Genomic DNA, 26,676 nt, shown 5'->3' on the forward strand with positions numbered 1-26,676 from the left:
TCGGGGAGAGTAAAGAAGACCATCCGCGATTACCTCTAACAAGAAACATCGTTCGATTGACACGCTTTGATTTCCATCCAACTTTAACGCGTTTACCGCCCCGCACTGAAAATGGGTATTTATTACGAGACCTATCGAAGCTCTAATTAAGAGCAGGAACAATTTTAATTAAAAATTTATTCATTTTGATAAAATTTATTAGCAAATTAATCTAATTTGCCACCTTGCAGTATTACTAAAAATAATATTTTTCTACCGTTTTCTTTTAATTATTCGAGTACGTGTAATTCGCGATGCCGGTCACCGATGACCCCGCGGCAAAATATGTTTCCTCCTCGAGGAAGCATGACCCGATTTCAGCCGACATCGCGTCAAATTAACGCGGTCAAACAGACTCCAAGTTACGTGTACAATTATCGCAAAGACAGAGAGAGTAACCGGCGAGGGAATCGGATGACACGTGTTTCGCTCGACTACGAGTTGCAACTTCGGAAACTGGATAGCTACGCGTTTAATTTAACGAAAGTACGTCGCGTAGAATCGTTGAAGCCACTCTGGAACCGTGCTTCCGGTGTGACTGAAGAATGCGCGACACTTTGGGCGCAGTTAGTTAACGTAACGCCGTTTATTCGTCGGTTGAACAGTTTCAGACTTAACCGTAGTTCCTCCGTTCTTCTTCCGAGATACCACGTTCCGTCGTTATTTTCACGCGAATGTGATACAATTTCATTTTCGAAACAAGCCGTTCCTTGGCAAGCAAATAAACGTGACCAGACATGAATTCGCCCAGAGAGATGGACGAGAGCAAACGTTCCACCGTTTCCGGGTATCAGAGAAACCGCTCGCGGTCGACCTCTTCCGGGCCCAATATCGATAACGAACATACGAGGAAAGCCTTGCACCGAAAACGAGGGTAAAGCTTCCAGATAAGACGAACGATATTCGAGAAAAACCTAGCTCCTTGTTACGAGACAACTCGGCTTTTAAGAAAACTTTCGAGGGGAGAAGAAAACGATCGAGAGGCTTGGTCGACACGATGGAAAAGCCGATACACGTTTCTACCCATTAATCTCTATCGGCACTGCTCGAAAACGGTTCTGTACAACACTTGCACCCAAAATCAATACCACCTTGCATCGTGTTCCCATCATTTAATCCTTTGCACCATAATTATTTTACTAGACCAGAGCTAGTAGGAAAATTGTACCCTTTGAACAGAACGCTAGGCATAGCTCGAGGCGAGCAACGTCACGAGTCATTAACACTTTAGCTTTATTTCTCCGATATTTATTATATAGTATTTTGCCTTATGCCCCAATCGTATGACTGCCGAGGCGTGGTTTAATTATGATTCGCTCTGGGCGGTGAAATAACTGCCCTGGAGGCATCCAATTGCCCAGGCCTCTACTATACTATGTACATCCTCTCTAACTATGTTTCCTCTATCAAAACTTTACGATAATGCGCAACGAACTAATAATACTTCTATCGAATTTTATTAATTTAAAGGTAGACTTTCGTTACGGCTACGAAACAACCGGTCATTAACCCAAGGATTAATATCTTCCTCTCGTAGTTTGATTTACAACTATCTATTAACCGAAACATCTGTCTCTACTGACGTTTGTTTTATCATCGAAATGTAGATTACTCTAAAAAAAGCAACTCGAGTTACAATGTATCCATTCACTGTTTCTGAGAATCGACTTAAATAATTGCACATGTACTACGCGGTGCTCGATTCAATGTGAACGACAGTGATTAACCCTTTGAATGCTACGAACACACATATGCGCCAGGTGAAACGCACATATGCGTCCATAGTTTGTCTCTTGTATATCATAATCAAATAAAAGCTATCAATGCATATTATTAATTACACGCCATGTGTTATCAGATTATAATGATGTGATAAAACAAATGAAATAAAAAAAAATTGATAAGTGTTATTGACTTAATTTTTCTTTCGTACACACAGAACGTTTAAGCCTAGAGTACTCCAAGGGACATTACCCAATCGACACACGCCGATTTTGATGCTCTTTGAATATGATATAGAACGAAAAAAAATATTTGACACGTATTTTTTTTTATCGACAATCGTCCATGCTGAAGGGGTGAAAATAGCCCTCAAAGTTGGGGGTTGCAAAACATATTTTCTTGAATATCTCAGGAACTATTAGGTGTAGGCGAAAAATTCAAAATGGAATTTGTGTGTTTTTGAGCAGCAAATTTTTCTATGTATAAATTTATTTGTTTAAAAAATATATTGAAAAATAATCTATTTCTGTCATTTTTTCACCCCTTCAGCATGGACGATTGACGATAAAAAAAAAATACGTGTCAAATATTTTTTTCAGTTCTATATCATACTCAAAGGGCATCGAAATCGGCGTGTTTCGATTGGGTAATGTCCCTTGTCAGTAGGCAAAGGGATAACACGAGAACATAGCGAGGACACAAAAATGTTGTCGATATATTCCTTCAATCAATAGTATAAAGTAGTTATCACCCCAAAGGCGATTTCGTAATGAGAGGGATCAAAAATACTGGAGGCTATCGGATCGGTTATACAGCGTCACGGTGATAAATAAGTGGAATGTTCTAAAAGTTTTAAGAGCAATTTCCTCCACCATTTATTCATCTACATTTGCTTGAAATACTTTTTACGTATAAATCATTTAGGTCGATATATTTCTACCAACGAGCATACACATTTTTATCAAAACTTAGTAAATTATAGAACAATTTAAACGGCATTTATGTATAATGAAACATCGTGTAAAAAGAAAAAAGTAAATTCCCAATTAGACACGGTGGCGTATTGGAGCAAATTGTCTGTCCTTAGTGCACGGTCTAAGAAAGCTTGTTAGGTTAGTGAAATGTGTGTTTGCTCGTTTCCCGACGAGAAAGCAACGATAACAAGAGCGCTCCGAAACGATTCTCGGTTAATGTCGCGACGTTAGGTTCGTCGACACCTTTTCGGGTATACCGTGTGCCTCTGCGTGCGCATACAAATATTTTATGCACGCGTAGATAGCCTTGGACCGTCCGAAAATTCGATGCCACCCCGTAATGAAGAGAATCGAATTGTGGCGTAAATTAGGCACACGCTTTCGGAATTTCCCTGTCGAAGGTGTTTCTCATTGGAATTATCGAGAATCGACTCATGAAAACCCGTCACGCGTCGAATGAATGAAAACTCGTTGGCATGCTCCATTCTTAATGCGATCCTCGTGTCGCTTCGAAATCAACCACTCCGAATAGACCGGAAACGAGGCTCCGTAGCTCCTTTTCAAAAGCTCCATCGAATAACGCGTTTATTTTGTTTTATTTAAAAATATACGAACGAGTCGAACGGGTATAAAATGCCCGTGAAATTTGTCCGTATCGAAATCGTCGATGTAACACTGCGATCGTCCAAGAGGGTAACGAACCCCGCGTCGGTTTTACGGAAAAACCGAGGCTCGACTCGGCACGGTATCGACGCAAGTAAACGATAACGTTCATTGTACTCACCGCAATGCAGTGACCTCCACGCTTGTATCATGCAGAGCTTCCCTCCTTCGTTGCTGCGAGACTCGTGAAACGGGGGTTGAACAAGGGCTGCTGCTGTCCGTGACAGGAACCACCGCATAACCAACAGTCACGTTTCTATCAGCACATCGGTTCGCAGAACGATCACTTTCTACACCGCACCACACGCGTCTGTGTCAAACGAACGCGACCAGCCACCGTTTACTTTATGATACAACACGAGCAGCCCGCAAGAAACGCGGAAACGAAAAAGTTTTTCGGCCTCGCAGGACCGCCGAATCGATGTGTGATGTTACACTTCCCAGCTGTCTTTTTTGATTCTGCGGATGTGCTCGCCGCTATCGCCATCTGACGGCGCTTGCGCCAACTCCCGTTTAAAATACCCCGCGAATATTCAAACTCTTGAAGGAGGTTGCGTATATAGTTATAAGTATTCTATCTGATTGTTTAAATATTTGCATCGGGATACAATGAAAACATTTATTCTAGAAATATATTGTATTTTACGGTGTAATTTATTTGTATATATATAGACTCGTTTCCGACAATATCATATAAGAACATAATTTATTGTAATCCTTACGGTATTTAATTATAGCATTAACGCTTAACCATTGTTAGGATATATATATATATAATTTCGCCATATTTTGTTAATAGTGAATAATCGCAAGAACTTAATCTACAAGCATTTTTTTTTGTTTGTTACATATTCACTTGTCGTAAGTGTCGTACAAATGCATACATCATTGTAATCGATATATTACAAGATACATGCTCTTATATTTACATACAAACTAAAGGGGAGATAAATCGCAAGTTAAATCGCGTATCTTTCTGTCAATACAGATTTATACACGAGTCGATAAATCGTGTCACATATTAAATAAGACGAAAAAATTAAGTCGCATTTTACCTGAAATTATAATGAAATCATTTTGCAACAGTGCTCTTAAAAATGATACATTAAAACACGATAATAAAGGCGCGATTATCCGGTAAAATACATGAACATAATCCAAGGATTGAATCGAAAAACAATTAAGTAAATATCGCGTGAAGCAGGTGACTAACAGACTAATGTTTCTACCCGACTACAATTTTGATTCAACAAGTGGAACAAAAATTCTACGGTCGTCAAAATAAAGTTACTCGATCAAAAATACATCAAAATAGATTATTCCATTTTAAATTACGTTTATAAACCATTTACATGTATATACGATACGAATGCTCGCCATAGTAACACGTGGAATACGCAAAATTCAAAGTAACCAGAATTTAAGGCCACAAAATTTGTCTCGTAATAATAATTATTTATTATCTAACGGGACGTATCTGTTTACAATAAAATAAGCTGTACAAACAGGATGGAATGTTTCGTTAGCTTTAAATGCTAAATACGTTTTTTTTGTTAGAATGCTTGTTACATTCTCGGAATAGTTATTATCGTACAAAGTAGGCATTTACAGGTAACGCTAATCACGGAATTTCCGGTTAGTTAACTTCGTGCGTTGTATAATATCACTTTCGATAAAGAAAAAATCTAATGTATTCATTCTTTCGTATATTGTCATATTGTACAATACATATGCAAGTTTCTTGTCTCTCATTTCTTTTATCTAATGCTATATACAATGAGCTAAGCACAGTATAATTTTCACTATCGATTCTCAGAAGAACGTACAAGAAGAATAGCTGTTGTTAAGGCAAAATTATTGTTTACATGTTACGTAAATAAACCACGTTAATTGTGTTTCTTACTCGGTTCAATTTGTGTATATTTTTAAATTAAACAACTTGTCTTTTATTTATAATAAAATAAAATTAATTAAATTACGTATTTTACAATGTCTCTGATTCTTCTTGCTACATCTTCTTACAATATAATTTCTTTTAAATAGTTTAAACAAATAAAATCACAACTTCGAAGAGATAATGCTACAATTTGACACAAGTTACGTAGCGTCATTGTATACATAACAATATTACAGATTTTGTTTCCACTGTACTAATGTGAATGTAGTCAAAATGTAACGCGTTTGAAACCCGTGACAAACGCAATGTAATATAATTTATACTGTTTTCTTTTTTTTTTTTTTTTTTTTAATGTTCTTTAATTGCGATTTAATTTTTTTCCTTTTGTAAACTCATCCATAAATTCCTTCCGTAACAAGGCATTTTTATCAACAGAGTAAGACAAGGAATTAATAGATTATGACCTTATCTTAAAGTTATTTACAATTAATATCAGATTAATATTTTTTTTTCTTCTGTAGTGAAAAACAAAGTTTTTCCCAAAGAACTGTTTTAAAAGTAAACAGTCAAAATATGAAATTACATTTAAAAAGTGAAGTGAATTAATAAATTGTAATTTATAAGTGTTCGAAGCAGGATTTGAGATTACTTCCAAAATGTTTTTTTATCATTAAATATACCTTATAATTTTAAAAGTGCATCATGCGTAAAATTGTTTTGAACTATTGATAGCGGCTAAGTAATATTTAAACTTTTTTTTTCTGATTTGTCTCAATATTGTAACTAGCAGTTAAAAGACATCTAAGCCTTCAGAGTGCAGAGAAAAGTTTATCCTGTTAAATAGTTTATCATATCAGACAGTATACATGATTGTGTATGTATATGTATGTATATATGTACATTATATTACAGATATCATCATGAAAAGGGGTATTTCGTGCTAATCCACTCCAGCAAAACCTTGAGAACCTTCAATTGCTTTTACCAATTTCTCCCTGAGTTGTTGATAACTTTCGTAAGGAGGAAGATCAATACGATTAAAACTGGAAAGGGAATATTGACCGTCAGATACATAGCAAAATCGTTTAGATATTTTTTCAACGATGTTTGTAAAATAAATCCGCTACACCTTCTGATCTACGTCATTTAATTAAAGTCAATTACTTACCAAGTGTGAGCTCTTGGATAATTGTCTGGTGTTCCCCACTTTTCAATTGTAAACAACTGTGGTCCATTGCTACCATAAAGTTCCTTAAAACCGTTCATCGGTACTCGAGACGTGCCAGTAACAAACTGTAAAAGCCTAGATCGCATTTCGTTGCTAAATGAAAGTACCACTCGCCAAAACCACTGAACAACAATATGATTTGCGTGATAGTCTCCTTTGTATAGCGTGTTCTGTTTCCAGTCTTTTACGTCAATATGTTGAATACCACACATCAGTAATTCGAGTTCGTGTTCGTCAAATATTTTTACCAATGTCGGCGGAATAAGAGCATTGAAACCTTCTAAGAATGCATTCATCTGTTCTTGTACTCTCGACACAAACCGCCACTGTATCACCAAACCAATATATTCGTCTTTATTTTCGTCTGTCAGCGATATATTAGCACCGTCTGGTTTAAGTTCTCTCTGAGAAGTATGACCAAAGCTTTCTTCGTCAACACAAAACGTCAATTCTAATTCACTAGGATCATTTTCTTTGATCCACAATAGCGAATTGTAATATTCGGAATCAACACTTTCCATGTCTTTTAAATCGATTGATTTACCCAACATCATTTTGTAAAATGGACGAATGAAAAATGCTGTTAAAAAAGAAAAATATTAGTTTCATTTATATCTGCAAATTACCAAGTACTTCATAATTTTAATAGAAAACAAATTTTACCATCTAACAGTTTTCCGTGATAAACAGCCATACCCGCTATTCGACCAATAAATTTGAAATAATTCAAGTGTTCCTCGTTACATACTCCCGAAAAAGGATTAATTTGCAGAGTATAATTATCCCTACGAACAATTTCGGTTATTATCGTCTGTTACTTCTTACACTTTACGAGCAAATAATAAATACACTTACGTAGCGGAATATTCAAACAATCCATAATAAGGATTGAACATTTCTTTAGACAAAAGGAAAAACCATTCTCGGGCTAGACCTCCGTAATCTAAGCCAACTTCCCCTTCAAACTCAACCCACAATTTTGTTTTCAATATTTCGACTCTGTTGACTGAACTAATTATACGGTAGGAATCTTCTAAAATGTATTTCGGCTAACTTTATTTTCAAACTTATTAGGAACATTGTTCTAAAAAACGAACAACATAATTATGATATTGTAACGATATTAGACTTCATTAAAATGATCATTCCATTGTATTTCGTACTTACAGGCTTTCTTAACTGGGATTTAAGATATTCGTATTTGCGTTTATAATCTCTTGAATATGGTACAGCCTGTATAAATACCATAAAATTATTCTGATATAGTTCTTGCAATGTATTATTTTAGCAAACGTAATTTTATATATTAGAAAATATCAGACTCACCGGTCCAGCAATTTGAGGATTAGACATACGAGGATCTTCCCATTGTGTTGTCCTCGTATCTATATACACAAAGATAAAATAATAATATAATAAAATTCAATACTTTGACGTGTTGTACAATTAAGAATTAACATAAACATACTATGATCAATGAAAAATATTCGTCCATCTGTGTGAACCCTCTCTTCCCAACCCTCAGGAAGAGGTCCAAGTTGATCTAAATCGCTTCGTGATGTCGTAGAAGGGGCAATGTGGTTAGGTATCGAACTTGGACGCCCCGTTCGAGGGTCGATCCATGTTGTTGTCCTTTCGTTATGATCAATGAAAAATACTCTACCATTCGGAGCTATCTGCATACCCCAACCAGGTGGTAATCCTTCGTCACTTGACACGGGAAGCGTCGGTTTTGGACTTTCAATCTAAATATCAAAGGATGATGAAGATTAAGATAAACGTTTTTAATTGTTCATACGAATATTGAGTGACTGTCAGATAACACTTTTTAACTAAGATCTCTACGCACTTGTTCGGACGATCGCCTAGACCCAGCGGGACTATCCACATTGTCGTCGCTCTGTAAACGTATTATTAACATATTTTACATCAAAATATAATTATGTATAAAATAAATACAAACTCGCATGATAATCACGCTCGTGTAATAATGTCAACTTATTGTGCAATAAGATGACTTACATCTTACGCACGTTCAACATTTGCCGATATATTAAGCGTTTACTGTTATATACTATTTGTAAAAATATTTTTAAGAAACAGAATTAAACAAACTCATGCAATATATCAGTTACAGAAATTTAAAATAAAATTCTAAATAAATATGCATATGAATTGTATTGCTGAAGGCATAGAAACCCTGTTAGCCAAATATTCCGGGAAAATAATCACATGCAAATGCATCGTGAATTTTCTGAAATATCAGTGCTAAGAAGCAAATATTTTTCTTTCGTTTTCAATATTGAACTTCACTGGTATAGTACGAACACGCATGTAAATGTAAATAAAAGCATTGAATAGAACTGAAAGTGAACATGTCTACGTGTTTGAGTACCTGGTCTTCACTTTCACTAAGGTAGCCACGTTGATCAACAGAATGTCCAGAGTCTGAAGAAGTATCCCCCATACCCCCTCCCCTATGATTCTCAATCTCATTATCTCTCGTTTCCGAATCTTCACCTTCCTCGCGGAGAACTTCACCATCCTTACACACACATGCACAAAATTGCTACATACTGCATGCTAAGTATTCTATTTGTTAAAAATTATCATATCTTTGAAATATTAGTATTTATCATTTTTTGTTTCTTTCACGATTCATGCATATCTAGCAATCAGTAAATCGTTAGTTACAATCATATTTTTCATTGCGACGTTACCGCATATTAACATAGGTATGTATAAAAAAGCATGTATATATCTGTAGTTGCCAAAATATAATACACTTATAAATATTGAGTAGGACTACGAATGTGTTCAATTGATTAGAGATTTTTTTTAACTATAACTTGTTAAATTCATTACACAACACACCTCAAGTCCTACACTTTTTGTGCGTGTGTGTGTATGCATCTATATACACACATACGTTTTACATATGGAATATAAATATTACTATAAAGATCAGATAATACACAGGGCACATATGTAAACAGAATATCATACTATAAAAGAATTAGTTACAATAACAAAATACATTCAAACTATTAAAAGTTAATGTACAAGAACTCTAATTATATAAGTCACATTTTTTCATTGTATTTATTGCAATTAAATGATTTAGCATTAGTATTACCTGATTAATTGAACTCCTGTGTCTGTTTTCTTCATCCGCGCTAATATGGAAACGTCGCTGAAATTCAGTTGCTGCTGTACTGAAATTTCTCTCAGATGTTGTATTTCCACTAGGTGAAGTAGTACTGTAAATATATTTTAGTATCTTACAAATATCAGTATTCACGTTCATAATTTATAGATACACGCAGTAGCCGCTCGACAATTGCCCGCTTTAGGAGCACTAAGAGAGAGCTTTTCTCAGAAACGGAGAATTATCAAGCGTCAATGACACGCGTGTTTGCTTCATATTGTTGTTTATCTGACAGTTATACATTCGGTGACTATCTAGAAGGCAGAGTGGGGTGCACGCGCATATGTGACTAATGCGTACAAATACGGCAAGTTTCTAACAGGGAATTACCTAGCGACTACTATCATTATGATTTGTTTTAAAAAGTATGTAATATGTTTTACATACGATTCTGTTGGACATTCCCATTGTGTAAATCTTGCTATATGATTAACATAATATGTTCTTCCATTTGCATCCTGTCTTTCTTCCCATCCTGGTGGTAGAGGTCTATTAAGGGCAACCTATAAAAATTGTTTAAAAATATTATTTATTATGAATATGATTTTTAAAATTTATCAATTTATCCATATTATATGTATGTACATCTGCAACCTGTTCCATTGGGCTATTATTTGGTTGTTGTACCATTTCCCACCCTCCTGAGTCAGTTGTAGCATCTCCATTATCATTGTCAACACTTGATGTATCAGAAATATATGCATGGTATACCTCCAATGTACCCTTCACTCTCGAACGCTGACTGGAATGATTACTAGCCATATCCTCGTAAGTTATTCATTTTGCATTTGCAAACAAAATATACAAAAGAAAATATTTTAATAAACTAAATAAAAAAACTGATATAATGCAAAATATTATAGCCTTCAGAACTCAAAACATTGCAGAGAAGTGCATGTGAAAATGATGGCAATAAAAGTTAATGAATAAATTAAGGATACAGATGCAGTTATCTAAGAATTCAAATTGCATAAAAATTCATAAACAAATCATTCTAAATTAGAAGCATATTAAAATACATATATAGCTCCAAGCATACATTATAACAGCACTTACCTACGGGGTCTTAGTAAATAACGTCTAGTAGGAATCGTACGACCTTCTTGTTCTTTAGGCAGGTTAATTAATGTTAATTCTATCATTCCAAGAAAATCATCCCTTGTCAATCTATTTTCATCAAAAACTTGTAATACTAATTTGTGATCAACAGGTTTAACCTGAGGATGAAAAGTAGCTATGTATTAAATCTCACATATATTTAATTCAATGTGTCACCAAAGTACATTATATTAATCTTACTCTAAATATAAACTCTTCCTCCCAAGTGGGATTCAAAGTTTTTTTCTTAGTTTTTGTGAGGGCAGAATCCACAGTTTGATCACCATTTATAGTATTTAAGTCAACACGTACATATGGATCGCTTGCACCAAAGATATCTTTCTTTGCTAATTGGTGTGCAGCGATCACTTTTAATCTCAGCTTGCTAGTAGCTTCATTCCTCTGTGCAAAACACAAAAACCCAAATATTATAATACAGTTAAATTGTGGTTATTAACCGAAACAATGACCATTTTATGATAGCGCATATCACTTTTTTTTATATAATATAAATTTATAAGAAAAGAACAGCTTCTTTTATGAATCATTGAAATGTCAAGTATTTTATTCAATTGTATGAGTAATTAGGTGATGATATTTTCCTGTCCGTTTTTGTGTATTTCACATAATAGAGGTACTTTTAATTATTTTATTACTTATTGATAAGATTGATTGGAGTTGCTCAAAAGGTAAACGTAATAAAAACAACTTGTATTGGAATTTTTAGTTAAATAAAAATCTACAACGTTAGCATAACAATCGTAAAATCAACAACTCTCTGGAAGTAACACCCTTTCTGAAGTCTATCAATCAAAAATCCAACCTGTACTTGTCAAACTGTCAAAATAGTTACGTACGGATTCTCCGTCAACTCCTGGCGGCGGATTATATCCGTAAACATGTTCTTCTGCCATTAACGTTATATGTAATCGATTTTTTTTTAATCGTCGACTGCTGTTTGTTACAATTTAGAGAAGTTCACAGTTTCTTATGTGCCATCAAGAAACCTATTTTGTCTTAACCCCTCTCCGTCACTATTGCATGAACGAAACGGATATGACATACTCCCGCTTAAAGATGGCTAACTTCCTTTCAAATATTTAAACATAACTAAAAATTTAACTCCTTCATTTTATCTACGTTCCAATCAAGAAACTTATCTTTATCCTCACGAAAATACTTGCCCTTTTATAAGACACGTTACTCTTGATTCTTTAAATTATATTAAGGACTATTAAAAAGGAACTTAAAGAAAAAAGTTGCATTTTACATTTAATGTTGAAATGAATAATATTCAATGCGCCTGCGAATATCTTTCCGAATTTTCCTAAATAAAAGTGTTTCGTCATTATACGCAATAAGTTGAGCGGCAATATCGAAATTACTTTTGATATAAGTAAAGTTGCTATTTAACATTACCATCATTTAACATGGAACAGTTAATGTGTGTAAAACATAATTTATGCGTTTTGGAATGTATTCTTAATGATTATCAAAACACTGTTTTAAGGGCTTTATATTAACAGACATATGAACATTACAACAATTGCATTTTAACGCTTACGAAGAAACATGATTATTCACATACCATAGGCTCTGTTAGCGAGACTCGTCCAGGTCTTGTATTAGCTTGTAGTACTCTAGATGCAGAACGATGCTGGCTGTTCCAGGTATAAGAACGATTCCTCTGAGGAGGTGATTCAACACCAGCATATATTGGGTAGGTCAAAGTACCTGGCATCTTATATTTTTAAATTCTGAGTACCTTCCACATTGATACAAATGTTCCTCACTATCGATTACATGTGTTTTAGTTTTGATATGTGATATTAATTAATAAACATAATTCCTAAACATAAAATAAGAATAGTTATTTTAAATTATGTTAATGCATTAAAACCAAATTCAAATAAATTTTGCAGCACTTTATGTATAATTGCATATGAATCTAACATTAAATGGAGTATCAATAAATAAAACTGATGTTATTATTCTTTGTTATATAACAACTATAATATAGATGAAAACATTACAATAGATACTTGATATTAAATAAATTAACGTTTTAAATATTTGTAACACAACATACAGTATTATTGGAATAATATTGTATATGAATACATACTAGTAACAATAAGATTTATGCAGAATCATTAAGCATCAATACAAGGTAACATAAAGTGTTAAACAAAATATGATTAATTGAATAAACACTTTTCAAGAAAACTTGGACAATTCACGATTAACTAATTATTCATATATATGATAATTTATATTGAAACTTTTAACAGAAAGAACATAATGCATGATCGTCCATAACTGAAAATCCACTTATTTCTGATGTGAACGTTAAATATAAAAATCTTTTGAGATAAGAAGTGCTTTAAATCATTAATATGATAACACGTACTTGTTCAACTACGAAATTAACTACTACATTGAAAGTTAGATAAACATACAAACAGGTAATTGTTCCATAAACTATAAATGATTCAAATAAAAGTCTATAGCAACGATTAAAAATAGAAATTACAAAGCTAATTATCTAACAAATAGTTTATAATGTATACTTATTAATGTTTCGAACAAGTATCGTTTCTTGATATAACCATATAATAGTATTACTTTGTGTTTTCATGATATGAAGATATTTAATTGATTATTTTATTCAACTTGCATTTGTTACATAGGTAGGGTGGCGCTCTTGAAGTTGTTAAATGTCAATCTTCGTCTGTTTCTGAGTAATTCGAAATCAGTACAAAAAAAATGTTCAATACTTGTATAGAAACTTCCGCTTCTAATACGTGAATACGTGACATATTGAACGTAACACGTATTCAAAATGTTAGTAAACATTCATTTGTGTTCGCAAATATGTATATGTTATTAATAATCAATATAAAATTTAAATAAAAATAGTCAAGCTTGTAAATAAAACACAAATATACTTTTAGATTTATTTTTATATATGATACAGGTTAAGTGGTAATAAATAAGTATTACTCCATCTTCATTATACTTGAATTTTTAAAATTGTTAAGATGTTAAGAAGACGAAATGTGAACATTAAAACTGTCAAGGAACTGGATGGATTTCCCAAGGTTCCTGAACCTTATGTTGATAAGACTGTAGTTGGAGGAACATGTAAGCTTTATGCTACATAATTTAATGTTTTGTTTATACTCAATAATAACATTTGATGTTTTTAATTTACAGTTTCCATATTTACCATATGTACTATTGCATATCTCATAATAGCTGAAACAAATTATTATCTTGATAGCAGATTGCAATTCAAATTTGAACCAGATACAGACATTGATGCAAAATTAAAAATAAACATTGACATAACTGTTGCTATGCCATGTGGTCGTATTGGTGCTGATGTTTTAGATTCAACAAATCAAAATATGGTAGGACATGAATCCTTAGAAGAAGAAGACACATGGTGGGAATTAACACAAGAACAGAGAGCTCATTTTGAAGCTTTGAAACATATGAATTCTTATTTAAGAGAAGAATATCATGCTATTCATGAACTATTATGGAAATCTAATCAAGTTACCTTATATAGTGAAATGCCAAAACGGTATGTGAATTATATTTAAACACTTATGGTTTTGTTTTAGAAATCCCATTTATATTATGATTATATATTTTTTAGAACTCATCAACCTTCGTATCCACCAAATGCGTGCCGTATCCATGGCACTTTAAATGTTAATAAAGTAGCTGGAAATTTTCATATAACAGCTGGAAAATCATTATCTATCCCCAGAGGACATATACATATTTCAGCATTCATGACTGATAGGGATTATAACTTCACTCATAGAATAAATAAGTTTTCATTTGGTGGGCCTAGCCCAGGTGTTGTTCATCCATTAGAAGGGGATGAAAAAATTGCTGATAACAGTAAGTTTATGTGACATATAGAAGGTGAATATGAGTTTTGTGAAATCTATTATTAATAAAAAAAAATTGTTTTTTTAGATATGATTTTATATCAGTATTTTGTAGAAATAGTTCCCACAGATATACAAACTTTACTAAGTACTTCTAAAACTTATCAGTATAGTGTAAAGGATCATCAAAGACCTATTGATCATCAAAAAGGATCTCATGGAATTCCCGGGATCTTTTTCAAGTATGATATGAGTGCACTTAAAATAAAAGTTACTCAACAACGCGATACAGTATCCCAGTTTTTAGTAAAATTGTGTGCTACAGTTGGAGGCATTTTTGTTACAAGTGGTAAGTACCTTTGTTTAAATAATTCGCGTTTTGTTGAAAATATTTTTAATACAACAAATTTTACAGGATTAGTAAAGAACATTGTTCAGTATTTTTGGTACATAGTATGCTGCAAGTTTCTAACGCCTAAAGAAAACAAAAATGACCAAATGTTTTCAACCCCAGTTGTTGGTACTAACTATCAAATACCTGGAACAATAAATCTATTAAATGTTCCAATACCAAATAACGTGGATATCATGTTTCAGGCTAAATAAAAGTAACTTTATTTTAAAATGAAAATGACAATGAATGATTTATTTGTAACAATTTTGTAAATAATAAATTAATAATAACAATTTTATATTTATGAATTATGGTTGTTTTTCTTAACAATTTGTATAATAGGTCTATTGCACTAATAATATTAATATTGTCAAAATTGTTTTGCGAATTTCTGGTTCCCCTAGTAGCAAATGGGAGAAGTAGCAGGTTCCCTCTCCTGTTAATTTCCTCCAATGAAATGGTTTATTAGAACAGAAAGTATAAGAAAGAAATGACAAGGAGATGAATGGCATGAATGGTAGTAGGAAAGTTTGATCGAACGATGACATTTTATTCACATTTATTAAATCAATGCATTAATGTTTTACGATATGCGTAGCAAAAGATTAGTCGACTGAAAATCTTCGCATGCGCTCGACCGAACTATTTAAGAGAACGAAATTTATTTCATTCTCAAATAAAATTAAGGAAACGTAAATTGTTTAGAAATGGCAGATATTAAACCAGATCATAAAGTTGAAGATACTGATAATTATGGAATGGGTAATAATGCGGAACCAAAAAATATGCAAGAATTGACAGAATATGTAAGTATAGGCCGATGTATTGTTGTGACATTTGTTATAACTCAATGTTACGATTTCTTGTTTATATTTTCATTTTTTATTTTTAGGTACAAACACTACTACAAAATATGCAGGGAAAATTTCAAACAATGTCAGATCAAATTCTTGGAAAAAATATCCTTTTTTAAGCCTTTTTTTACAAACATGCTTCCTTAAATAACCTCAAAAAATGTAATGGTTATGAACGCCGAAATGTTTATTTTATGAAAGTGAGAACTAATATATAGAAAAAAGAGGTTATTTAAGGAAATTTTATATTTACTTTAATATTTTTGTACTCGGAATGTTAATTATTATAACTATCCTTAATACAAAATACTAGATGAAATGGGAAACAGGATAGATGATCTAGAAAAGAACATCACAGACCTAATGACACAGGCTGGTGTAGAAGGAGGTGAAAAATGATCATATCTATTATAAGATTGATTTTGATACACAAACAAAAACATTTTTAATATTGGTTGATGCTATTGGTCAAGAATGATATCTAAAGGTTATTGATATGTACTTTTGGTTATAAAAGAAATAAATCACCTTTTTTGCAGTAAAGTAATCCAATCTAATCTACATTTTCTTTTTTCTTGTTAAATAAAAACAAGAGACATACTGTTAATTATACTTAATAATCATAGGCTTTGTTAAAAACTTCTGATACGCAGGAATTGGGGGTATTGCTTTAAATATAAATTTGCGTCGACCATCATGTTTAGAATGTGTTTGCAGTTTAATCTACAATTGTATAAAATATTAAATGGAATTAATGAAATATACATAATTACATAGATTTATGCCTGGTTCTCACAGGTTTATCTTCAATAGATTCAGAGTCTGTTTCTTCTGAACTCTCTTTATATTCCTCAATTTGTACAGATTCTGAAGAGTTGGTTTTTAAACTAGATTTTGCAGAATCCTATAAATAAATGTTCATTAATAATCATATATAATTATTACATATCAAGTTAAAATGAATACCTACCGTGGACCCGGTTGCACGGGTATCTAATTTCTGGGAAATGATGGGAGAAGAAGTAAAACGACTAGCCAAATTAGTTAGAGAATAAGCTTGTCTAAATGAAGTTCGTTCAACGGTAGCCAATCTTGCAACAGAATCCGGAACACGCATCACTTCACGAAATTCCTAAATTCAATCATTAAATCTATTAGTTTAAATAATAAAAATATCTGACGTATGTCATCCTCATAATACTAAACTAAATGTGGTAAGCAGAATAATATTTTACCCCATTCATACTTCCTCTCATTGTCTGAAAGTCCTGTGAGAAAAGTATCAGTATGATGCTAATTTAAAATCACCTATGAAACTTTAAAACTTACTTAATGCATAACAAAATTATATTTAATACGTCGGTAACATCTTACCTCTAGATCTTTAACTTCATCGATTTCAGTAACGTCTTGATAAGCTTTCGTCAATAACTCCAAAGCTTTTGCGTGAAAACTTAACTCGATAGCAACAAAATCTAACAGTAAGGTTTTTAAATCATGTAATTTCCTTTTTTCGAATGAATCAATTTGCTCCTCCAACCCCTTTACAACCCTTGAAACTTCGACGGAAGCTTTCATTAATTCCGATTCAGCTTGTGACTGTATTCATATTTAAGAATATAAAATACATTGCAAATCGTGAACAATTTAATATGAATATTAATATAAGGATACGATCATTTGTCTGTTTCTAGGATTTCTTTCTCTGAGCCTGTCCAGATGTCTTTTCCTAGTTAACTCTTTGTCTCGTGCCGCAAAGGTATTTTTTACGTCATCACGAGCATGTTTACAGATAGTTGCATATTGAGAAAGCGGAGCAATTATTTTTGCATCGAATCTTTGTACTTTGGCATCACTAATAACATAAAAAATTCTTTTTATTTACACATTTTCATGATTTAGCGAGACGAACGCGTACCTGTAGTCGCCTATCACCGAGAGAGTCGCTGAAAAGTTCGTCAATCCTGTAGAAAGTGATCGATTTATATTTTCCGAATGAGCGTAGGTCTGAATTACTTTTGCAATTTCATCGCCTTTATCGCGCAATCTGAAAGTATATTTACAAAGAAATAAAATAATCGATAGATAGGGGTACATATATCGGATTGCTGTTACCGACAAACCTTGCCGCTTTTCTTGCATATGCCGCAAACGTCACGCATAATTCTGCGAAATGTTTCTCCACGTTGGATATTCGATCCTGTACAAATTTCGCTTCTTGTTCCCTGACAAAAACGACAAAATAATGAACATAACGTTAAAACATACTTTCAGGTATTTTACAGCCGTGTAATCTGGAAATATTTACCATACACTGGTTTGGGATCTTGAACGTAACATCGTGTCATGTGTACGTATGCGTAGTTTTGCAATTTCTTTTTTTTTTTCTTAAATCTAAATCGATGTTCGTATGAAAGTGTACTGTTTCTACCGTTCCATTCGCGTGGACTGCCCCACTAAACAGTTTATCGTTGACAGGTGGTGTATTACGACCCGAAGGGAGGTCGATTTTAGTCTATACTAACCGGCCTTTGTCTACCTACCTGCGTAGTTAAGTAAAACTATAGTTTCTTTACACAATGTTTCGAAAGGAATATAGTTCTTTGACCCTTTGCCTGATGATTCATTTTCACGCGACTCCGTACATGCAATTGTTATAAGAACATATTCCAAGAATAGGAATGTGTATAATAAGGATTCAAAGAATGAAAAAAGCATTAAGAAAACTTAGTGTTTCGTCAATAAAATTTATAGCTTCTTTATTACAGCAAACGAATGACCTGCACCGCTACCGATACAAATTCCCGCGTAATCAAACGGAAGTGAAAGCTCTCCCGGAAATTTAACGTCTCTCGTATGACCGTTTCCGCAGTTTCCATGCTCGTTCCAACCCCAACACACAATCCTATCGTTCTCTGCAATATTAAACATATAATACATTAATATACACGTTGATTTTGAATCCTTTGATGAAAAGTAGTGGAACACCTGTTAAAGCAACGTTATGTTCTGAACCGACAGAAATCTGACGAATTTTCGACTCGTTTTCGCGCCACATAACCTTCCAAGTCGATGATCCTTCAAATTCTTTAACACCTAATTGTCCATACGTATTTCTACCCCATGAAAAAATTTGACCATCTAGAAATAAGTAAATTATCTTTAAAATAATACATGTTACCTATATAATAGATGTAAATTTGAATTACCACTTAATGCAACCGTATGCGACCAGCCACATTGGATCTCAGCCGGTGATTTAAACGGAACGTCTAATAGTTTTATTGGAAAGGATGTATTTGAGAGTATATCAGTATTTAAGCCTAATTGTCCATGTTTATTGTCACCGAAACCATAAAGATCCCCGTTTTCCTCTACTACAATAGTATGACGTTGACCACAGTTAACACTGTGCACATTTGTCAGAGTTGGAACTGTTTACGAAGCAGAATGAAACTCAGGCCATCATGGAAGAAAGGTTTCGTTTCGAAAATGTTTACCTTCTGTGAAAGTGTATGCGGCATTTAAAAGCGGTTCGTTCCTCGACCGACTTAGACCCAATTGTCCTCTATTACCTGCACCCGCTACCAGAACTTTATGATCCTCTGTTATTAGAGCAGTGTGCCTTAGGCCAAAGGAAATCCCTTTAACTTTTCGATCGATTAGAAGTTCAAAAGGTTCGTGCGTCCAACGAAGATTACTCAGGTGTTCCCCCAATTGTCCGAAACAATTCGACCCCCACAGAAATAAGGTGCCTTCTATTGTCAATGCCGCGGAGCAATCCCAGCCACATGCGATGTCCACGACAACCTTACCTTCAAGTTTATTACCTAGTTTTCGAAACGAAAGAACATCTTGCTGGGTAGAAAAACCTGCTTGACCTTTATTGTTCCAGCCGCAGGAATAAACGTTACCGTAATCGTCTAAAATTAGGGAGTGACCAGCACCGCCAACTATTTTACGTATTCTTCGAGGTTCTAACGAACATCTGGACAAATCAACTTCTTGGGGTAAAAGACATTCCTCCGAATGAATACCCTGTCCAAGTTGACCATGAGAATTGGCACCCTAAACAGCACATGATTTTTTTCTCTAAATGTAAACCTTATTTTGTCGAGTAATTTAAATTTATGATTACTCTCCACATTTTGAATGTTCCGCCAAGTCATGGAGTTTCTATTTGAATTTGATCTTATTGACTACGAGTTACATTTTATCAACTGTATCTAATTTATTTTGCAATTTATTGTGGATTTTAAATTATTAACGTGATTACATTCGAAAATAAAACGACTATATGTAAAATATAGAGTAAAAATGATTAGTACGTTACCCATGAAATTAAACGATAGCTCATCGTTATTTGTAGGTGTGCAAATTATTTCTTATAAAATGGTCGTATTTGATGTTTAAATAATATTTAAATAATAGAATTAAAAACATATCTACAACTTTAAGCTAGATAACTACGTATTAAAGTAAAGATTGAAAGACTCGCGAAACTGATAGGTTAACTTTTTGAGAATACGATGTATAGATGGCGGCAAACATGTTCATGTATACAATTTTTGTATTCAGTTTCTTTATTTAATTCATGAAAACATTGATTCTTTTATGGCGATGTGCAGAATTGTTATTTAGTTAACTATAGTAATTACAGTCATTAGATCAATCATTGATAGGACTTATACGATATGGAAGAACCTATCAAGTTTGATATCAAAGAGGTTAAGTCTGATCTTTCGCGCGCGATAAACGAATGTTCTCAACGTGGATTATTGCACACCACAAAATGGTTTGTACGCTTTTGAAATAAGAGTAAAAAGAAAATTGTTATTTTATTGCGGAGAGGGTATAAAAAGTAATTTTTATTTGTTTACAGGTTAGCAGAATTGAGTTATTCCTTAAAAGACGTCAAACCAAATGTTCATGACATTACCGCCGATGTTTATTTGCCGGATACAGAAGAAGAAGAGGATACGTATATTTTGGCAAAAACGTATTTCGATTTAAAAGAATATGATAGAGCGGCTTATTTTACCGAACAATGTAAAACTTCGAAAGTTAGATTTCTACATTTATATTCTCGCTACTTATCAGGCGAGAAGAAAAAGATTGATGACATGACTGTAGTGCCTCCGGATCCTTTGAAAAATGATAGTTTAAAATTGTTATGCGCGGATTTGAGGAAAGATCACTTGGATGATAAACTCGATGGTTTTGGTCTTTATCTCTTTGGTGTAACTTTGAAAAAATTACAACTTATCAGAGAAGCTATGGATGTGTTGGTCGAGGCAGTCCACAAACAACCAATGCATTGGGGATCATGGTTAGAATTAGCTTCTTTAATTATTGATAGAGAAAAACTGGAAAATCTATGTCTACCTGATCATTGGATGAAACACTTCTTTATGGCTCACATGTATTTAGAGTTGCAACTGATCGACGAAGGTTTAGCTTTATATTATGAATTACAGTCAATGGGGTTCAAGAAAAATGGATATGTGCTTGCTCAAACTGCAATTGCAGTACATTACAGGAGAGGTAGATCAGTTTCTAAATGATTGCAAATAGGATTCGTACCGTTATACTGAATTGGGATATTTTCATTTCAGATGTTGACAATGCGATAGAGACATTTAAAAGGATAATAAAAGAAGATCCTTACTGTTTAGATAATATGGATACATATTCTAATTTACTTTATGTAAAAGAAATGAAAGTTGAACTAGCATATTTAGCTCACAGAGCAACAGAAATAGATAAATACAGATTAGAAACATGTTGCATAGTAGGTAAGTTTCCTGTACCATCGAAAGCATCTAAATCGAAGACATTATGTTTCTATCTGGTAGAATTAATATTCTCTAGGAAATTACTATAGTTTAAGAGGAGATCATCAAAAGGCAGTGATGTATTTCCATAGGGCATTGAAATTAAATCCGCAGTATCTTTCGGCTTGGACGTTACTTGGTCATGAATTCATGGAGATGAAAAATACGAACGGTGCCATTCATAGCTATCGCCAAGCTATTGGTACGTAGTAAGAGAATTATCTTGAGTCAAGAGAAAATATTTATCTATTTAGCAATTCTTTTGTTTGTATAGAAGTGAATAAGCGCGATTACAGAGCATGGTATGGCTTGGGTCAAACATACGAAATTTTAAAAATGCCGTTTTATGCGCTCTACTATTATAAACAGGCTCAGCTTTTGAGGCCACATGATAGTAGAATGGTGCTAGCTTTAGGAGAAGCGTACGAAAAGCAAGATAAAATACAAGATGCGCTGAAGTGTTATTATAAAGCATGTAATGTTGGCGATATCGAGGGAATGGCACTGTTGAAACTAGCTACGTATGTATTGCAACTCAGGATTATTTAAGGTTTACAATTAAATACACGCTCGTATGCCTTATATTACAGATTGTATGAAAAGTTAGGTGAACATGATCATGCGGCAGCAGCTTATACCGATTTTGTGATGGATGAATTTAGAAATGCGGACAGGACCGATTTAAGTCACGCGTATAAGTATTTAACTCAGTATCACTTAAAACGAGAACAATTAGATCAGGCAAATCACTATGCCCAGAAATGTTTGCAATTTGATGAAACGAAGGAAGAAGCTAAAGCACTGTTGAGAACGATTGCTCAGAAAAGAGTAAAAGTTGAAGAAACTTCGATGGTGGTAATTGAGCACCGTTTAATGCATCTATGTAAGAAACGATCATTATCAGCGTATTTCTAATTTTACATCAATTACAGGTGGAAGATATGAATGAAACGGATCCCGTTATTGAACAAGGAGAAAGGCCAGATACCACACCAGGAAGTCAGTTATCACCGATGAACTTGTCATTCATGCCAACACCGTAAGATATGGGAACGATAGTGAATTGTTTTTCTCGCTTTGTACGTTGTATATATTTTTAATAAATGTTTAAAAATCAAATGATAAATTTCTTCATAACAAATTTTTATTCATGTTACTTTCTGTACAAACATGTGCTTTTATAAATGTATATTCTTTTTCTTTTTTTCTAGTATAACAATATCACCGGTAGTAGTTGTTCCTCAAAATATTATTTAAGATCTTCGAAGAACTAAGATTGACAGGTAAGTCCATAAATTCAGGATAGTCATAATAGAGATGTCTCATAGGCGAAGGTGCTGGCGGTACAATCGAACAGTTAGGACAATCGGGGTTTGGTCGTGGCACAATATAATGTTTGGAACTGTTACCGATGTAAGGCAATAACGGTGGATTCTGAGGTAATTCCGGAAAGCCAGGCGGAGGACGAGAACGCGTTCGAAAATTATTCGTATTATCCAATGAGTTCGTACGCGATCGTCCAATCACGATATCCATATCTGGGGTTGTTAACGCACGCTCGTCAAAACCAAGATCCGTCGACGACGATGATGTACTGGAACGTGATATTCGTTTACGTATAATTTTCGGCAATCCATCGTTGGAGTCTTCATTGTCTGCTACGTAATTCAATTCTTGTTCCACGTTTTTATCCTGAAAAAGAACAATAGCCTGTTAGACCAACGAACAAGAAATCATTACAACAGGAAAACAAAGTAGCAAACGTACCTTCATAATATTAAAGTGCAACCTGCGACTTGTACGTTTGTTGCAAAGTTTCGCGTCAATGGGAGTCATTTCAACATCATCGTCCGAAAATGCGCTGTCCGTTTGCGTGGCTATTTCTTTATATTTCACATCATTCCGTTTCGTTTCTTTATTCTTCGCCGTTGTCCTCGAAGTTCGCGATTCATGTTTACTCGGAGTGTCGTGCCGAGAGCTTCGTTTTTCTTCGCGAACTTTATTTCCACTCCTGCGTTCGCTTTCTTTCTCATTTTTATCTTCTTCGTGAGACACTTTCCTTCTTTTACTATCAATGCTAAAATCCGACGGTTGTTTCTTCTTATGCTCCTTCGCGTTACCCTCTGGCTTTTTCTTCGAATGAATCGCAACCGTGGAATTGGTCTTGTAATAAAGAAAATTATTCTGCATCGTTTTCTCGCGTTTGAAAGAGGACGATTTAACAAACGAGGAAGTAAACTCGTCCTCCGAGGAGGTGCATTGCTTTTGAAAGATCCGGGAAATTTCATCATCCACGGATGAATTGCTATCTTGCTCCTCGACGTTCATCTTCGAAGCTATATTTTCTTTGTTATTTTGAAATTGTTTTTCAGTCGCTCGATAATCCCGCGGTAGGTTCAGCGGGATATGCGTCTTGTCATAATGTAGCTCCTCCATTGATACATCCATAGGTTCTTCCGACGCCCTGTGCGACATAGTTCTATCGAGATTATCGTAATCTATCGACATGTTCATTGTCATTATGTTATTCGCGGTGCTCCATTGTTCACCAGAGGAATCAGAATCTTCTTCAGCAGTTACCATTTCGTCAGCGGATTCATCCTTGTCACGGCTTCTCTTTTCTTTCGAATTTTTCACACATGATACTGCGTCTTTTCTTTCATCCACCAAATCGCGATCAGACTTGGATCTACCAGACTTTTCCGAAGACTTGACACTGGTAGCTTCTCTCGGCGTCTTCTTTTCTTCACGCTCCTTTATTTTCTTCTCTTCTTTTTCTGCTTCATCGCGTTTGCTGCTCGGTTCTGCGGGCTTTTCGGACGCGATTGGTTTCGTGCTCGTTCCAAATATACAGAAACGTAAAAGATGCAGAGGGAAGAGAATGTATTTGATACCACTCTCGATGATGCCTCCGCTCATCGAATGAAGAACCTCGATCGATGGCATCATGTTTTCTTGTTTCGTTTTCAAATCTTTTCTTGGTATTTCTCGTGGGAACGGGCTGTACCGCTTATTGCTGGTCACGGTTTTCAACGAGTCTCGTACACTGGACGCCTCAGCTTCCTATTAAAATACCAATTTACACAATATTAGAATATTTCACGAAATACGTTTCTACAAACGTAATTTCGAACGCGTGGTTTTCAATAACAAGAGACACTCAGGCTAAGATTAAGTCTGCACGGGCGATTGTGGAAAATTAGAAAATATCGAGCATTGATTGTATGTATTGCATATGAGAAATTGTGATGAAATACGATTCGTGAATTTCGCTGGAACTCGGCGCAAGATAATCTTGTCAAAAGTGAACGTTTCATTCGAGCCGTGGATCGAGTTTATCGTTACGTAAATAATATTAAAATTCAGATAATTTGGAGAATATAATTAGCTTTGGTTTATCTATAATTGAATGACGTCACGGTGTGTGTACCAGACGGGGGACGTACTCTTCAAAGCACGTACTCTCTCTTCCAAACGATAAATATAATACTTGTGATTCACTTCGAAGGAAATTCTCGTGGCTGGATTTATCGCAAAACAAGCCAGTTCGAGCTAAGGTGCGATCATCGACGTTATCAATAAAACAATCACCTTTGATATCAGATCGCCGATCGTTCGTTACGTTCACTTTTCACCGTGTGTTTCTTTTTTATTTTCTCGTTCGCGAAAGCGTGTACTTACGTTATCGACTTCCGAGCACTGACGCCTGTTTCTTCTGCTTGTGCTTTTATTTTCCTTCGGCATGATTACTGACACTTCGCTCTTGCTATCACCACCGGACAGAAATACTCTGTCACTTTGAATCACTACTCGCTTTCTGGACACCGAGGAGTGTACGTTACACCTAGGAAATCACAAATGAAATGGAAATGCAGTGAACTGTGATTTTGTACGAAAGCCAGACAATGGTACCCCTGTATTATGATCGGTCGTTTGGTAAACGAAGAAAAAGAAACTTCGTGTTAGAACCTCAAAGGGACGAAGGGTAATTATCCCTTCTGACGACTATTGACCGTAGTGTTTTGTACTCTTACGCTTTCAGGTCAATTCGCTCCCTCGACACCTTACCGCTTATTATTAGACGCACGGGTTAGACCATGGTCTATCTGTTTTCATTTTTATTAAATAATCATTAATTTTATATTTTACACGGTTTACGTGTTTCAATTTTTATAAGACTAAATATCCGTCATCGAATGAGTGAAGTTAAGGAGGGAGTTTAAGATAAAGGGCATTGTACGTGCGACCTTTTCGATTGTACCTGCCATTATAATCTCTTCTTTTCTTTCGAGGAATTAGAATTGAAAATTGGGGTCGTTTAAAATTCCAGCTACATTGTTCTTGCAAGGTTTCCTTTTTTCGTGCAGTGAAATTGTCATGAAGAAAGTACAGCATGATGCATAATTTTAATGTCAAAAAGGGGGTATTTCGAGGATTTCGCAGTATTACAGAATTTTTCTCATGTACTTTGATGTGCTTGCGATGGTAAAATCTTAACGATTACAGAATACTGTTATAAGATGCAGGCTCACGCAAGCATGCAGGCACGCGAGAATGCACGCACGCTACCTACGCATTGCACGTGGCAATTGACAGCTGTGCACACCTGTATGCACACGAGCGTGAGCACGCAAGCATGCAGAGAGCTATTGCTTTATCATTTTACCACCTTACCATTCTTCATTATCTTTTAATTCATTCTATTGCAAAATTTCGTTTCAAGTATTCTATTCAAAGTGAAAATATCAAGAGATGGAATATTTCAATTAGCTACGTTGATAGAAAATGTGTTATGAGTCAACAATGTGTCACTTAAGTTTGTAATAGTAATATTATAGATTTGCTAAGTAGTAAGGAATA

The 26,676-nt window shown here is 34.4% G+C and overlaps 7 protein-coding genes across 16 annotated transcripts; 3 read left to right on the forward strand and 4 right to left on the reverse strand.

Annotated features, from left to right (window-relative positions):
* Positions 1-4,029: 4,029 nt before the first annotated feature.
* Positions 4,030-13,060, reverse strand: LOC114871792 (E3 ubiquitin-protein ligase Nedd-4). Its single transcript, XM_029178200.2, is given in 17 exon segments — positions 4,030-6,338; positions 6,464-7,103; positions 7,187-7,308; positions 7,379-7,565; positions 7,568-7,607; positions 7,691-7,756; positions 7,850-7,908; positions 7,992-8,268; positions 8,373-8,423; positions 8,919-9,068; positions 9,660-9,783; positions 10,119-10,234; positions 10,317-10,473; positions 10,788-10,948; positions 11,031-11,231; positions 12,418-12,678; positions 12,955-13,060. Coding segments are annotated over 16 exon segments (2,607 nt in total). The 5' UTR covers positions 12,571-12,678; positions 12,955-13,060; the 3' UTR covers positions 4,030-6,235.
* A 144-nt stretch (positions 13,061-13,204) lies between these two features.
* Positions 13,205-15,405, forward strand: LOC114871798 (endoplasmic reticulum-Golgi intermediate compartment protein 2). Of its 2 annotated transcripts, XM_029178215.2 has the most exons (7): positions 13,205-13,294; positions 13,520-13,673; positions 13,807-13,973; positions 14,046-14,418; positions 14,494-14,744; positions 14,823-15,083; positions 15,150-15,405. In XM_029178215.2, the coding sequence occupies exons 3-7, from the start codon at positions 13,871-13,873 to the stop codon at positions 15,338-15,340; spliced, it is 1,179 nt and encodes a 392-aa protein (XP_029034048.1). In that variant the 5' UTR covers positions 13,205-13,294; positions 13,520-13,673; positions 13,807-13,870; the 3' UTR covers positions 15,341-15,405. The 2 variants fall into 2 exon arrangements, with proteins under 2 accessions (XP_029034048.1, XP_029034049.1); XM_029178216.2 differs by lacking the exon at positions 13,520-13,673 and having other exon boundaries at positions 13,207-13,294.
* Positions 15,406-15,625: 220 nt separating this feature from the next.
* LOC114871805 (heat shock factor-binding protein 1) lies at positions 15,626-16,529 on the forward strand. The gene is made up of 3 exons (XM_029178236.2): positions 15,626-15,934; positions 16,021-16,087; positions 16,293-16,529. Exons 1-3 carry the CDS (start codon positions 15,836-15,838, stop codon positions 16,379-16,381), a joined length of 255 nt encoding a protein of 84 aa, XP_029034069.1. The 5' UTR covers positions 15,626-15,835; the 3' UTR covers positions 16,382-16,529.
* A 55-nt stretch (positions 16,530-16,584) lies between these two features.
* Positions 16,585-18,452, reverse strand: LOC114871803 (protein FAM92A). Of its 5 annotated transcripts, XM_029178228.2 has the most exons (9): positions 18,291-18,452; positions 18,106-18,207; positions 17,901-18,029; positions 17,657-17,837; positions 17,357-17,581; positions 17,218-17,250; positions 16,953-17,114; positions 16,779-16,886; positions 16,585-16,705 (listed from the first exon to the last, which is right to left on the reverse strand). In XM_029178228.2, exons 1-9 carry the CDS (start codon positions 18,320-18,322, stop codon positions 16,586-16,588), a joined length of 1,092 nt encoding a protein of 363 aa, XP_029034061.1. In that variant the 5' UTR covers positions 18,323-18,452; the 3' UTR covers position 16,585. The 5 variants fall into 5 exon arrangements, with proteins under 5 accessions (XP_029034061.1, XP_029034062.1, XP_029034066.1 ...); XM_029178229.2 differs by lacking the exon at positions 17,218-17,250; XM_029178233.2 differs by lacking the exon at positions 18,291-18,452 and having other exon boundaries at positions 17,901-18,015; positions 18,106-18,204.
* A 257-nt stretch (positions 18,453-18,709) lies between these two features.
* On the reverse strand, positions 18,710-20,407 carry LOC114871801 (secretion-regulating guanine nucleotide exchange factor-like). Of its 3 annotated transcripts, none has more exons than XM_029178221.2 (6): positions 20,316-20,407; positions 19,897-20,050; positions 19,483-19,812; positions 19,192-19,416; positions 18,971-19,123; positions 18,710-18,897 (listed from the first exon to the last, which is right to left on the reverse strand). In XM_029178221.2, exons 1-6 carry the CDS (start codon positions 20,337-20,339, stop codon positions 18,731-18,733), a joined length of 1,053 nt encoding a protein of 350 aa, XP_029034054.2. In that variant the 5' UTR covers positions 20,340-20,407; the 3' UTR covers positions 18,710-18,730. The 3 variants fall into 3 exon arrangements, with proteins under 3 accessions (XP_029034054.2, XP_029034053.1, XP_029034052.2); XM_029178220.2 differs by having other exon boundaries at positions 19,483-19,485; positions 19,558-20,050; XM_029178219.2 differs by having other exon boundaries at positions 19,483-20,050.
* On the forward strand, positions 20,353-22,935 carry LOC114871795 (cell division cycle protein 23 homolog). The gene is made up of 7 exons (XM_029178207.2): positions 20,353-20,777; positions 20,865-21,526; positions 21,598-21,777; positions 21,854-22,018; positions 22,091-22,337; positions 22,407-22,671; positions 22,749-22,935. The coding sequence occupies exons 1-7, from the start codon at positions 20,677-20,679 to the stop codon at positions 22,857-22,859; spliced, it is 1,731 nt and encodes a 576-aa protein (XP_029034040.1). The 5' UTR covers positions 20,353-20,676; the 3' UTR covers positions 22,860-22,935.
* A 13-nt stretch (positions 22,936-22,948) lies between these two features.
* LOC114871793 (myb-like protein X) lies at positions 22,949-26,472 on the reverse strand. 3 transcript variants are annotated; one of them, XM_029178204.2, is made up of 3 exons: positions 25,498-26,472; positions 23,584-24,879; positions 22,949-23,508 (listed from the first exon to the last, which is right to left on the reverse strand). In XM_029178204.2, the coding sequence occupies exons 1-3, from the start codon at positions 25,558-25,560 to the stop codon at positions 23,038-23,040; spliced, it is 1,830 nt and encodes a 609-aa protein (XP_029034037.2). In that variant the 5' UTR covers positions 25,561-26,472; the 3' UTR covers positions 22,949-23,037. The 3 variants fall into 3 exon arrangements, with proteins under 3 accessions (XP_029034037.2, XP_029034039.2, XP_029034038.2); XM_029178206.2 differs by lacking the exon at positions 25,498-26,472 and adding an exon at positions 25,408-25,478; XM_029178205.2 differs by lacking the exon at positions 25,498-26,472 and adding an exon at positions 25,074-25,178.
* Positions 26,473-26,676: the final 204 nt, after the last annotated feature.

The sequence above is a fragment of the Osmia bicornis genome, chromosome 13, assembly GCF_907164935.1.
Source record: "Osmia bicornis bicornis chromosome 13, iOsmBic2.1, whole genome shotgun sequence".
NCBI lineage: Eukaryota > Metazoa > Arthropoda > Insecta > Hymenoptera > Megachilidae > Osmia > Osmia bicornis.

Excerpts from the sequence above, each read along its gene's own strand:
- LOC114871798 (XM_029178215.2), top strand. The coding sequence starts at position 13,871 with ATGTTAAGAAGACGAAATGTGAACATTAAAACTGTCAAGGAACTGGAT. Across the intron at positions 14,745-14,822 it reads TGAAAAAATTGCTGATAACA|ATATGATTTTATATCAGTAT; the intron begins GTAAGTTTATGT and ends TTGTTTTTTTAG. Across the intron at positions 15,084-15,149 it reads AGGCATTTTTGTTACAAGTG|GATTAGTAAAGAACATTGTT; the intron begins GTAAGTACCTTT and ends CAAATTTTACAG.
- LOC114871805 (XM_029178236.2), top strand. The coding sequence starts at position 15,836 with ATGGCAGATATTAAACCAGATCATAAAGTTGAAGATACTGATAATTAT. Across the intron at positions 15,935-16,020 it reads TGCAAGAATTGACAGAATAT|GTACAAACACTACTACAAAA; the intron begins GTAAGTATAGGC and ends TTTTATTTTTAG. Across the intron at positions 16,088-16,292 it reads AGATCAAATTCTTGGAAAAA|TAGATGAAATGGGAAACAGG; the intron begins ATATCCTTTTTT and ends AATACAAAATAC.
- LOC114871803 (XM_029178228.2), bottom strand. The coding sequence starts at position 18,322 with ATGTTACGTTCAAGATCCCAAACCAGTGTATG. Across the intron at positions 17,838-17,900 it reads TCGGTGATAGGCGACTACAG|TGATGCCAAAGTACAAAGAT; the intron begins GTACGCGTTCGT and ends TTATGTTATTAG. Across the intron at positions 16,887-16,952 it reads CCCGTGCAACCGGGTCCACG|GATTCTGCAAAATCTAGTTT; the intron begins GTAGGTATTCAT and ends ATTTATTTATAG.
- LOC114871801 (XM_029178219.2), bottom strand. The coding sequence starts at position 20,339 with ATGAGCTATCGTTTAATTTCATGG. Across the intron at positions 19,417-19,482 it reads CGCATACACTTTCACAGAAG|TTCCAACTCTGACAAATGTG; the intron begins GTAAACATTTTC and ends CTTCGTAAACAG. Across the intron at positions 19,124-19,191 it reads GCATACGGTTGCATTAAGTG|ATGGTCAAATTTTTTCATGG; the intron begins GTAATTCAAATT and ends ACTTATTTCTAG.
- LOC114871795 (XM_029178207.2), top strand. The coding sequence starts at position 20,677 with ATGGAAGAACCTATCAAGTTTGATATCAAAGAGGTTAAGTCTGATCTT. Across the intron at positions 20,778-20,864 it reads TTATTGCACACCACAAAATG|GTTAGCAGAATTGAGTTATT; the intron begins GTTTGTACGCTT and ends ATTTGTTTACAG. Across the intron at positions 21,778-21,853 it reads AGAAACATGTTGCATAGTAG|GAAATTACTATAGTTTAAGA; the intron begins GTAAGTTTCCTG and ends AATATTCTCTAG.
- LOC114871793 (XM_029178204.2), bottom strand. The coding sequence starts at position 25,560 with ATGCCGAAGGAAAATAAAAGCACAAGCAGAAGAAACAGGCGTCAGTGC. Across the intron at positions 24,880-25,497 it reads AGTGCTCGGAAGTCGATAAC|GAAGCTGAGGCGTCCAGTGT; the intron begins GTAAGTACACGC and ends GTATTTTAATAG. Across the intron at positions 23,509-23,583 it reads TGCACTTTAATATTATGAAG|GATAAAAACGTGGAACAAGA; the intron begins GTACGTTTGCTA and ends GTTCTTTTTCAG.